This window comes from Drosophila simulans, chromosome 2L (assembly GCF_016746395.2).
Source record: "Drosophila simulans strain w501 chromosome 2L, Prin_Dsim_3.1, whole genome shotgun sequence".
NCBI lineage: Eukaryota > Metazoa > Arthropoda > Insecta > Diptera > Drosophilidae > Drosophila > Drosophila simulans.
This window is the reverse complement of record NC_052520.2, coordinates 16,550,345-16,561,262: the sequence shown is the minus strand read 5'-3', so window position 1 is coordinate 16,561,262 and position 10,918 is coordinate 16,550,345. Positions and strand designations below refer to the sequence as shown.

Genomic DNA, 10,918 nt, shown 5'->3' with positions numbered 1-10,918 from the left:
AATTTTTCCCAGATTTGCTTAGTATTATTGTTAATGATTCTGAAATTTTCCTTTATAACTTTATGTGTAACCATGTTTAAATACAAAATTTAGTTGGAAGTATAATGCATGTTATCAAACTTATCAAAAATTTGTTATATGCAGCGATATACATAGTTGCATATCTAATCGTTTTCAGTGAGATTTTGTCACACTAGACAACAAACAACAACTGTTATGTGTTGTCACTGTTTCTACAACACTATAATTTGATATAATGCAATTCAATGACGTTGCTTGTAGTTAACGGGTTTAACACTGATAAGAATAGTTTACGGATTAGATAGGCGGCAGTTTATGGTGATTATGAGCTGGTTATTGATAACCGAATTTCGTGCACACAATTAGTTCTTAGCTCAGTTATTTAAATAAAATAATTACAAGTAATTTAAGACATTTTTGTGGTTTTACATTTGTTTTATTTTTTTAAGTATAAGTTATTTAAAATTTCTATAATTACAACCTACTGCTTCTTCACCTTCTTTCCCTGGGAAGCTTTGTTCGATTTGCCAAATAACTTGCGCCACACAAATTTCCACACGATCTTGTTGATGATGAAGACGATGTAGAGCACCAGGGCGGCGATGATATATACGTCCACATTATTGCTGGCAATGAAGTTCATGTGAACCAAGGGACTCTGCATGTGAGCGGCACCATGATGACGGATCACGTACTCCGTCCAGTAGACCACCGATTCGTGAGGACTCAAAGGACGATCGCGGTAGAGCTGTGAGAAGCTCTTCAATGTCTTTGCGTACTTGGGATTTTCGATGACCTCCTTAATGGATGCCTTGAACTCGTCCACATCCAGGGTGGCCAATGGCAGCTGCAGGCCATATCCACTGGCCACCAGCTTATCGGCATTACCCGGCTGATCGGCAAACACGGGTAGCGCCAGCATGGGCACTCCATGATACTGCGCCTCAGCCACTCCTCCCTTGCCCGCATGCGTGATGAACAGCTTGAGCTTGGGATGGGCCAGGATATCGTCCTGGGGCAGCCACTTCTTGTAGAGTATATTAGCCGCCTTGCCGGGCGTGTTCTTGGGATCCTCCCACTTCCAGATCACCTGCTGCTTAAGGCTGCTCAATCCCTTGAATATGGTCTTCACCACTTCGGGCTGGATATGTTCGCCCTTCAAGTTGGAACCCAAACTGAAGAGAATGGCTCCGTGCTTGCCCTTCTCCAAAAACTCCTTTATATCCTCTGGCAGGGGATCGGGCTTGCTCTTCACCTGAATGCCTCCAATTTCAATTACTCCAGGCACATTCGGACGGATGGGACCTTCGCTGATGCCATGACCATTGCAAAACGCCAAGGAGACATTCCTCTTGGCCTGCTCAAAAGTGGGCATTGACTTGTCCTTGCCCCAAAGACGGCTGAAAAAATATTGGAATTATATTATATTTCCAAACTTCTGGTTCAGTCAATAGATAAGTACTCACTCATAGAACTTGTTGTATTTGTGGCTCAGGAAGATGTTGAGAGCATTGAATCCCAAGGTGCTGGCAAAGTTCTGCATTCGCTGCTGGAAATTCATGGGCTGGCCTGGAGGTGCGGAGATATGCATTTGGGGAACACTGGACAGCTCTGGATTACCCAGCACCTCGTTGACCATCATCATGGGTGGGCCCGACCAGGAAATTATAACGGGGCAATTAAACCGGGCACCCAAAGCCACCTGGTATGTGTTAAAGAAGAATCCCACGAAGACCACGTCGAACTTGTTGCCTTTGTTCAGATAGAGCTCCTGGAAGCGCGGATCCTCCAGAACGTCCACCTGCTTATCAATGAGCAGGGCTAACGAGCTGAAGATCGATTTCATGGTGTTCCAAATCGAAGGCTTCTCCTTGACCATTCCAGCCATACCATCGTTGAGCACTTTCTCATCCTCGGCACTCATTGGCACCACAATGTGGTTAATGCTCTTGTGGGTGACTTTGGGAGGAACCGAGGAGACGACGGTCACGTTGTGACCCTTCTCCGCCAGCGTCTTCATGATGGACATGTGCACGATGAAATGCGACGGACTGTGGCTGGTGAAGACGCCCAGGATGTTGGCTCCTTCAGTTCCCTGTGGCATCGATTGCAGGGCCAACAGGGCGACCAAAAGGCCGCCCAAGCTGCAACCAATCCAAGTGCTCCGGTTTTGTGTCATGACTCGCTCCGTTCAAGTCCAAGTACGAGTGGAAACTGATATGGTTCCAAGCAGCCGGCGACTATCTTATACACAGTGGATTTGGACGATAACGGCGGACTGATAAGATATCTTCGATCGGTTAATCTGCAAATGCATGTGTATTTCTATTCAGTAGCATACATTTTATTTCAAATTTCGTAAGTATTTACTACGTGGTCCTCAGAGTGGCACACGTTGTCTTCTATCTGGGATTAAAGTTCTTTCTTTCAAATTTTTGTGATTTAATAAAATATTATACTTTTTTCCCCCAGTAAAACTTTTATAATCTTAATTATGACGAAAGTCGACACATTCTCTTGTAATTTGTATAATTATTAAATCAATAATTTAAAAGTGCACTTTATTGATCTACTCAGATCATTAAGTCTAATTATTTGTATATGTACATTACAACAATTATTTGGTCATTATTAAATAAACTGCTATACACATGTACAATTATATATTAAATTTGGAAAATCCTTTGTTTTATATGTATAATTATATTCGTAATATATAAATTCCCGAAACCCGGAAAGATGCGGTTTTTAAAAGACAACTTGTGCCAATTTTAAAAATGTTTCGACAATTACTTAGGTTAAAGTGCAACCTTGTCGCACAGTCAATGTCAACTTGTAGGTTAACTATTATTTCATCAATTTTCGCTCTCTCTTGATGACTTTAACACAACAACTATGATAGATATTTAAATACCTCGTCTATATAGAGACATCCATATGAGCCATTCGAATAATAATGAGATATTTTGGAAAACAATACGCGTTCGGCACGCGCTGCCTCGACGCCGCTCGAATCACTGAGAATTGAATTCGATCCGATTTGGAATTACCCGATGAGATAGTTCTCGAGAGAAGAGAGAAGCCGAGCGGGAGGCCTCTAAAAATAAATTTATTCGCTGTGGGAGAACATGGGAATGCTCAGGCAACCTGTTGAGCGAGTGTTGTTCTAGGTCTGGGAATCATTGTTGCTATTTCATTAACTGTCAGGTTGTGTAAGGTGCATGACATCAGCTTAAGGAAAAAAATAATATATATTTAAATGCAGGTTGCAGATACATAACTTCAAAGGCTTGCGACAGTTAATTACCCTAGTTAAGACATCTAATTCGTATCTACAGGTTAGGTTCAAGTGAATAAATAATAAATTGCTTCTTTTGTGCATAATTTTGAATTAGGTTTATGTATGGGGAATCTTCTTAAATTGTTTCTGACTTGCTTAACAATTATTTAAGATTGTGAGACAACAAAAATTGCAAGTGAATATGTTCAGCGCCCCTTACACTTATCTACCCACAAATACAAGTATCAAGTACATGCCTATAAACAATATGTAATGATTGAGTTTTGTGCAAACTCATGCTTTCCGGCAAATGTTTTATCTGTATAGTAGTCTTCGCCATAATCAGTGTTTCTTTAAAAAAGAGATTCAAAACAAGAAATACAAAATAAGTGTATGAGTTACTTTTTGTTTAATTTATTTTAACTTTTTTTAAATTCTTAACAACAACGTTTGTATTTCACCATATCAACTGAAATATTGCATATCCATTCATGGAATGTAGATCCCAATTAATTACTTTTAAGCTTTTTCGCCAGCGATTCGCGACGATTACTGTATCCACTCGCAACATTTAAAATCTTGCGAAATAGAAACCTAATAATGACTATGAGTAGAATACTGACCAGGAGAACTACTCCATAGACATCGAGATTGTTTCGAGCCACAAAGTCTGTGTGAATGATGGGACTCTGCAGGTGAAGTGCTCCTTGATAACGCAACACGTACTCGGTCCAGTAGATGACCGACTGACGGGCTGTTAACGGACGATCCCTGTAAAGGGTGGAGAACTTTCCGATCGTCTCACGATACGTGGGATTCTCCAGGACCTCATGGATAGTCTCCTTCAGTTCATTCTCCGTCATTGTGAGAATATCCAACCATCGGCCAAAGCCAGATTTTGTCATGATTTCAGCATTTCCCTGTTGATCGCCAAAGATCGGTAGCGCCACCATGGGAACTCCATGATATTGGGCCTCTGCCACACCGCCCTTGCCCGCATGGGTTATGAATAGTTTGGTGTTCGGATGGGCCAAGATATCGTCCTGGGGCAGCCAATTGCCGAAGAATATGTTGGAGGCATTTCCGGGCTTGTTTTTCAGGTCCTCCCACTTCCAAATAACTCTCTGAGGCAACTTGGATAGCACTTTGTACAGGATATCCACGGTATCGGGTCGAAAGGTATTCGTATTCACATTAGTGCCTAGGCTGAAAAATATCGCGCCCTCATCAGCGTTATCAAGAAACTTGGCCAACTCCTTGGGCAGAGGATCGGCCTGCTCTTTTACTTGTATTCCGCCAATTTCTATGGATTGAGGTACTGTTGGTCTGATGGGTCCTTCGCTGGGGGAATGGTAATTATAGAACAACAAGGAAACTCGGCGCTTCATCTCTTGATAGTCTGGAAACTCCAATTCATTTGCAAAAGCTCGCCTGTAAAGAATTCATAAATCAATTTATGTTTCTAGCTCTGATTTTTGTTGTATACTTACTCGTAAAACTGGTTCATTTTATAGTCCAATACTGTCTCAAAAACGCACATGACGCCATATTTCAAAAAATTCACAAATCTTAGGCCAAAGTCCATGGTGTTTTGCCCCGCTTTAAGGGCTACATTTACGGTCGGGACATACGATGGATCGTTGACATTACCCACAATGCTGTCCATGAAGGGCAGTGGAATGCCCACCCACGAAATAATGACCGGACATTTCAACTTGGCAGCAATGCCCAACTGATAGTTGTTGGCCATCAAACCCAAAATCACCAAATCGAATTTGGTCTTTGGATTCTCGTAGATCTCTTTGAAATTGGGATGCATCATAAATTCATACTGTCCTTCCAGTTGATTGGATGATTGGACGATCGCTTTGACCATGGTCTCCCAGAACGACGGCTTCTCATTAGATACCTCAGCCATATATTCTTTGATAAATTTATGTCTCTCCTCCGTCGGCGGTGCAATGATCACGGTAATATTTTCATGTGCCGCCATTTTCGGTTTCATCTGGGTCACCACTGTAATGTTGTGACCCCGATCTGCAAGGGCTTTCATCACAGCCATATGCACGATCACGTGCGAAGGACTGTGGGTCCCGAAAACTCCCAATATATTGGCTCCATCGCTGCTTTGGGTCTTCGTGCCCAAAAGCAATACAATCAAAAATCCGATTTTAGTATATTCAATCATGTTGAATTAACCTTTCAATTGAACTCAGCGTAAACGACTAAGATAATATGTTTCTAGCGTTCTAGCTTATATAGCAAACGCAATATCACTAGGGAGCATATTAAAGTACCTATAATCATATGGGTTTGTTGCTTTCGCTGCGCCGTAGTGACTGGGCACATCGGGGAAGTCTGCCTAGGGTCTGTTCAAACACACTGGTCAATTGCTAAAAGATTATCGCTATCGCAAAGGTTTTCTGTCAGACAGCGTATCTGCAGCCTGAGTCACGATTAAATGGTAAAAAGAATCAAGCATAAATTTATTGTCTAATCAGTAAACAAAATTGGTAAATACATTATGAATATGAAGACTTTACGTAACAGTTTTGCATAGGTATGAGGTATATAAATTCTTTATCTTTCCAGAGCTAAAAAGTGCGAATTCTAAAGACGTAGACTCTTTGCCAATTTGTTTCCATAGATTGCCATGCCCATTCTAACGCCCACAGACCGCTTAAAGCAATCACTTTCTACCAATATAAAAAAGATTTTTATCCCCCGCCCTCCGACTCGTGCATTAACGGGTATCTGATAGTCGAGAATCTCCACTGCATTGCCCCTTTTTATAAATGAATCAGAAAAGAAGCATATTTAATTATTAATTGTTCATATAAATATTTTATTATTTCAGTGCAAGTTTTTCTTTATTTCTTAAATATAAGAGCTAAGCTATCAATAGATTTTCAAAGTTGTCCCAAACAACAAGTAACTAGGCCAATAAGTAATCTTTTTTGCGCTATCGATAACTCAATGCATGCGTCATCAAGTAGCATGAGAAATTTCGTAATAAAGAAGTGGGCCAATTATGAAATACAATTTGGTAATTCTTTAATAGTTAATTTGACTTAATTTATTGTTTCTTTTTCGTCTGAGAAATCTTCGCCTTTCCACAAAATTTTTTCCACACGATTTTTGCAACCAGTCGGGTGAGGAGCACAAAAAGGGCCAGAATCGCCAGAATTAAAGCGTATATATCAAGATTGTTAAGCTGAATGAAATTCATGTGCACGGCGGGACTCTGCAAGTTGGGTGCTCCATGATGTCTCAGGAGGTACTCAGTCCAGAAAACCACCGACTGCTTGGCGGTCATGGGTCGATCTCTGTACAGGGAAGAGAACTTTCCAATGGCTTGTCTGTACTTTTGATTTTCCAGAACCTCCTTCAGGGCATCTCTCAGACCGTCCTCCGTTATGGACAGCAAATCCAGAGCCAGGCCATATCCAGATTTCTCCATCCCGGCAGCGTTTCCGGGCTGATCTCCGAAGATCGGCAATGCCACCATTGGCACTCCGTGGTATTGGGCCTCCGTAATGCCGCCCTTTCCAGCGTGTGTGATAAAGAGTTTGGTATTCGGATGGGCCAGTATATCGTCTTGGGGCAGCCAGTTCTTATAAAGAATATTGGAGGCGTTACCAGGCGTGTTCTCCAAGTCCTCCCATTTCCAGATTACGCTCTCCTTCAGTTCGGACAGGACCTTGAAGATGGTCTGTACGATTTCTGGCCTTACAGTGGAACTCTTTACATTGGAGCCGAGTGAAAGGAAGACAGCTCCTTGCTTGGCATTGCTCAAGAACTGATCGATATCCTTGGGCAGAGGATCCGGCTTATCCTTCACTTGTATTCCTCCGATTTCGATTAGCGCAGGCACCAGGGGTCGAATAGGTCCTTCACTGATTAAGTGGGAACCGACAAAGGCCATGGAGATATTCTTCCTCAACTCCTTCAGAGTGGGCATATCTTGTTCCGGAAAGACGTCATTATAAATGCGTGTCAATTTGTAATCAAACACAACAAAAATAAATTCGAAAAACAGGGACTTTAACGCGTTTTCAGCTCGCTTGAGGAAGCCCATTGGATGCGTGGCCACAGTTCCCATGAGGGGCACGTAGGATATCTCCGAGGGATTACCCGTGTACTTATCAATTGCCGGAACAGGGGCCGACATCCAATCAATGATTACCGGCACCTTTAGCTTATGAGCGACACCCAGTTGGAAGTCGTTGATGAAGTAACCCAAAATCATCAAATCGAATTTGGTCTCGTAGATGCGCTGAAAGCGAGGGTCGGAGAGGAGTTCCGCCTGGGAATCGATCATAACATCCATGCTGGTTAGAAGGCGATGCATAGTGCTGACCAGTGAGTTCTTTTGCCCGGCCATTTCGGTCATTTGGTCTTCCATGATGCGTTCTTGCTCCTCCTTCATAGGCACCACAATCAAGTGGATATCCTTGTGCGTCACCTTGGGCTTCAGCATGGACACCACGGTCACATTGTGTCCAGCTTCGACCAGTGCCTTGGCCACCGACATGTGGATTATGAGATGCGACGGACTGTGACTGCTGAAGAGCCCCAAAATGTTAGCTCCCTGGGTGGAGGCAACCACGCCGAGAAGCAACAAAAGCACGTAGCGAACTCCGATCATTTGATTAATTTTTGGTGTGACCTCTACGGCCACTGTCAAAATAGAAACTAAAGAGAATTGGGCAAGCGGCAACCTATTTATGGCCGAACAACTGGTGCCAGTCATTGGATTTGCTTATCAACTTCCCTCGATTCCGAAAAATACCTTAATGATAGACGTTAAAATTTCATTCTCTTGATACTCTTATTTACCTGCTCTTAAATATGCAACTCCGCTCTTTTCTAACTTATTTTGTGTTTAAAACGTTCCAAATAAAAATTTAATTTTTTTAATATAAAACTATATAGAAAAATATTGAAAAATAAAATGAATGTAATGAAAAATTTAATTTATTTACATAAATGATACTTTATTGCATTCCTTTTAAAACTGTATTCTGTAAAGGAGGAGGTAAATCGATGCTCAATCTATATCCTGATTACTTTGTTTCAGCAGAGTTTATAATTAATTTATTTATAACATATATTTTTGTTTTCCAATTGCTTTGTCAAGATGATTCAGCAAAAACGCACTATGAAATCATTATTTTTTTTGTAGTTCACCAATTTCGTGGGTCTACTCAAATAAAATTGTTACATTTTCGTAACATCCACTAAACTCTCACCTCTAAAAATATAAATGTACCGGTGTTAAGTGATCTCCTTAAGCATCTCATAAACCGAACTATAAAATATAATTGTAATTATGCGTAACAAACGACCTAAGAAAGCAAAAATGATTATAGTGCTCTTAGGCATCATTTCCAAACAAAAAGAGAATAGAGGAAAGCTCTTTTGTTAAGAGCACGTTTTATTTACACAGGTAAACAAAGTGTTTTATAAGAGAAAATCAGTGTATGTTTAGTCACTTTGTATTAAATATATACATTTTTTGCCTAATTTACCCATAATTATTCTTTATTATAACGTTTTTTCGGAATACCCATTACCCTCCCCAATTATCACTAAAAACCCAGCCCACACCTACTTCAGCTTTTTACTACCCGGTGGAATTGGATTCTTCTCTATTCTTAGCAATTGCTGATTCTGTCCCTTAATGTGACTCCAGTGATTGATCTCTCGCAGTTCCACATCAAACTCCTTCATGGTTTTCCTCAACTCAGGATACAGATGCTTTAGCACCCCATGATCCAGTGTGGGAAATAGGTGATGCAAAGCATGCTCACCAAAGTGGGTGAGCACCAGGAGATCCGACCACTTGATGTCTCCGCGATCTATAATCGTGTCCACTTGGTAAAGACCCCAATCGAAGTCCTGTCGCTGGGCATCCCCATCGTGTAGAATGCGAGGATCATGGTGAGCAGCAGTGAGACCAATAAGTCCGAAGATAAAGCTCCCAACCGATATAATTATTTCCCAGCTTAGAAGTGCACTAAACAGACCAACACCTGTGGATAAATATATAAAGATGGGCAGGCTGAATCCAATGAGATCATCCCAGCGCAGAAGGTTTCTTTTGGTCAGGGAAAGGACCAGGCTAAAATATAATGCAACCTATTAGTACAATGCACAGGAAACTATTTTGGACACTCACCGTATGAGAAACTGCCCTTGGAACAGGACCACATACACCACGGGGCTGATAAGCACTGAGATCAATCGCTGAGCTTTACTGGCATAATGACGATCCGGAATCCAGCATAGGAACGGCTCAAACATGGACATCTCCAGGTCGTGCAGAGAATTAGCGTAAACATGGTGTGATAGGGCGTGAGAAATTCGCCAGTTTCGGAAGTTCATCATGGTCAGATTGAAAGTGTACATCCGCCAATTGTCCCGTTGATGGAAATAATTGTGGGTCGAGGTGGCCACCCAGCAAAGCGACAATCCAGCTAGTCCCTTGAAGATCAATGAGTCCAGAACTGTGCCTGCCCAACTGAAGAGGAAGACGGACACCAAGATACCAAGATGGAGAAACTGAAAGAATATAGAAGAATAAGTATCTCTTTGGGTACAAGCGTTTTACTTTCGAAGGAACTTATTTCGTCAAGACCACAACAATACCTCGGTTTTCTTAGTGGGAGAGTAATCGATCTGCCTCAGCTTTTCACGCACTCTCCGCTTCAGTGTCATGTAGAAACCATTCTCTTCAATAGTGAACTTGTAGTTCCTTGGCCTTGCAGCCTTTCGCACCTCGAATTTGCCCAGCATTCCTCGAGCTCGCTCCTCGATATGATGTGACTCGAAGGGCTCGGTGATATCCGTGCCCCTGGTGCACTCAATCCAAGATGAGCCACCCGGATGGCGAGCGGCAAAGTCGCTTAAGTCGTAGAGCGTATCGTTTATGCGCCAAAGACCTTCGGCCTCGTCATCTACATTTTTCCCCTCCAGCCAGCTGAGCCAGAGAAAATGTAAATATGTAGCTTTATTGAATTAATTTGAAATTTATGGGTATTTTCGATGCAAACCTTTCACTGGTAATCGGTCGATGCTGGCGATAGCTCGGGTAATTCCTCGATATTCCCGATACTCTCCATTCACCATCGTCCTTAATATTGGGCGTCATTTTGTGCACTGTTCGTTAATCGATGTACACTAATAAATTGAGTTTATTTTAACCCCAGAAGTACCTTGAACGCTAGTGCTTAATCGTTGCTGATAACTAGCCGTTTGATTCCCAAGTTCATCTTAGTACCTAACGAAAGAACCGGTCGTTCTGGACACCCCAGATGCAGACTAACCGCAAAGTTTGTTTACGTAGCGCCTACTGAACTTTTATTGGAGCGGCGCTCGGCTTTTGTCTTCGTATCACACTCGCTCGATCAATTAGTAAAGCTCTGACCCGAGAGTATCGCCGATCGAAAGCTTTCCGCTCAGTGGCTCTCGCTTCTTATCAGGGGAAATGAAACAATATGTAAACGATATTCAGAGCATACTTACATTTAAGGGCTAGCAGTACGGTCTAGAATAGAGTGTGCAGTAGGGGGCCATTGGATTATTTTCCCATAAGTCAGAACTCGGCTTAAAAAA

At 42.0% G+C, this 10,918-nt stretch overlaps 4 protein-coding genes across 4 annotated transcripts; all 4 read right to left on the bottom strand.

Moving 5' to 3' along the window:
- Positions 1 to 435: 435 nt before the first annotated feature.
- On the bottom strand, positions 436 to 3,068 carry LOC27209034 (UDP-glycosyltransferase UGT5). The gene is made up of 3 exons (XM_016184558.3): positions 2,936 to 3,068; positions 1,488 to 2,326; positions 436 to 1,421 (listed from the first exon to the last, which is right to left on the bottom strand). The coding sequence occupies exons 2-3, from the start codon at positions 2,198 to 2,200 to the stop codon at positions 503 to 505; spliced, it is 1,632 nt and encodes a 543-aa protein (XP_016025242.1). The 5' UTR covers positions 2,201 to 2,326; positions 2,936 to 3,068; the 3' UTR covers positions 436 to 502.
- Positions 3,069 to 3,731: 663 nt separating this feature from the next.
- Positions 3,732 to 5,670, bottom strand: LOC6732561 (UDP-glucosyltransferase 2). Its single transcript, XM_002079644.4, has 2 exons — positions 4,792 to 5,670; positions 3,732 to 4,732 (listed from the first exon to the last, which is right to left on the bottom strand). The coding sequence occupies exons 1-2, from the start codon at positions 5,487 to 5,489 to the stop codon at positions 3,811 to 3,813; spliced, it is 1,620 nt and encodes a 539-aa protein (XP_002079680.1). The 5' UTR covers positions 5,490 to 5,670; the 3' UTR covers positions 3,732 to 3,810.
- Positions 5,671 to 6,129: 459 nt separating this feature from the next.
- LOC6732560 (UDP-glucosyltransferase 2) lies at positions 6,130 to 8,007 on the bottom strand. The gene has a single exon (XM_002079643.4). The coding sequence runs from the start codon at positions 7,947 to 7,949 to the stop codon at positions 6,378 to 6,380; it is 1,572 nt and encodes a 523-aa protein (XP_002079679.3). The 5' UTR covers positions 7,950 to 8,007; the 3' UTR covers positions 6,130 to 6,377.
- Positions 8,008 to 8,707: 700 nt separating this feature from the next.
- LOC6732559 (cytochrome b5-related protein) lies at positions 8,708 to 10,681 on the bottom strand. Its single transcript, XM_016180264.3, has 5 exons — positions 10,519 to 10,681; positions 10,357 to 10,462; positions 9,953 to 10,283; positions 9,483 to 9,865; positions 8,708 to 9,425 (listed from the first exon to the last, which is right to left on the bottom strand). The coding sequence occupies exons 2-5, from the start codon at positions 10,452 to 10,454 to the stop codon at positions 8,912 to 8,914; spliced, it is 1,326 nt and encodes a 441-aa protein (XP_016025241.1). The 5' UTR covers positions 10,455 to 10,462; positions 10,519 to 10,681; the 3' UTR covers positions 8,708 to 8,911.
- Between the last annotated feature and the right edge of the window lie 237 nt (positions 10,682 to 10,918).

Excerpts from the sequence above, each read along its gene's own strand:
- LOC27209034 (XM_016184558.3), bottom strand. The coding sequence starts at position 2,200 with ATGACACAAAACCGGAGCACTTGGATTGGTTGCAGCTTGGGCGGCCTT. Across the intron at positions 1,422-1,487 it reads AAATACAACAAGTTCTATGA|CCGTCTTTGGGGCAAGGACA; the intron begins GTGAGTACTTAT and ends ATATTTTTTCAG.
- LOC6732561 (XM_002079644.4), bottom strand. The coding sequence starts at position 5,489 with ATGATTGAATATACTAAAATCGGATTTTTGATTGTATTGCTTTTGGGC. Across the intron at positions 4,733-4,791 it reads AAAATGAACCAGTTTTACGA|GCGAGCTTTTGCAAATGAAT; the intron begins GTAAGTATACAA and ends AATTCTTTACAG.
- LOC6732560 (XM_002079643.4), bottom strand. The coding sequence starts at position 7,949 with ATGATCGGAGTTCGCTACGTGCTTTTGTTGCTTCTCGGCGTGGTTGCC.
- LOC6732559 (XM_016180264.3), bottom strand. The coding sequence starts at position 10,454 with ATGACGCCCAATATTAAGGACGATGGTGAATGGAGAGTATCGGGAATA. Across the intron at positions 10,284-10,356 it reads CGACCGATTACCAGTGAAAG|CTGGCTGGAGGGGAAAAATG; the intron begins GTTTGCATCGAA and ends TCTCTGGCTCAG. Across the intron at positions 9,426-9,482 it reads CAAGGGCAGTTTCTCATACG|CCTGGTCCTTTCCCTGACCA; the intron begins GTGAGTGTCCAA and ends ATTATATTTTAG.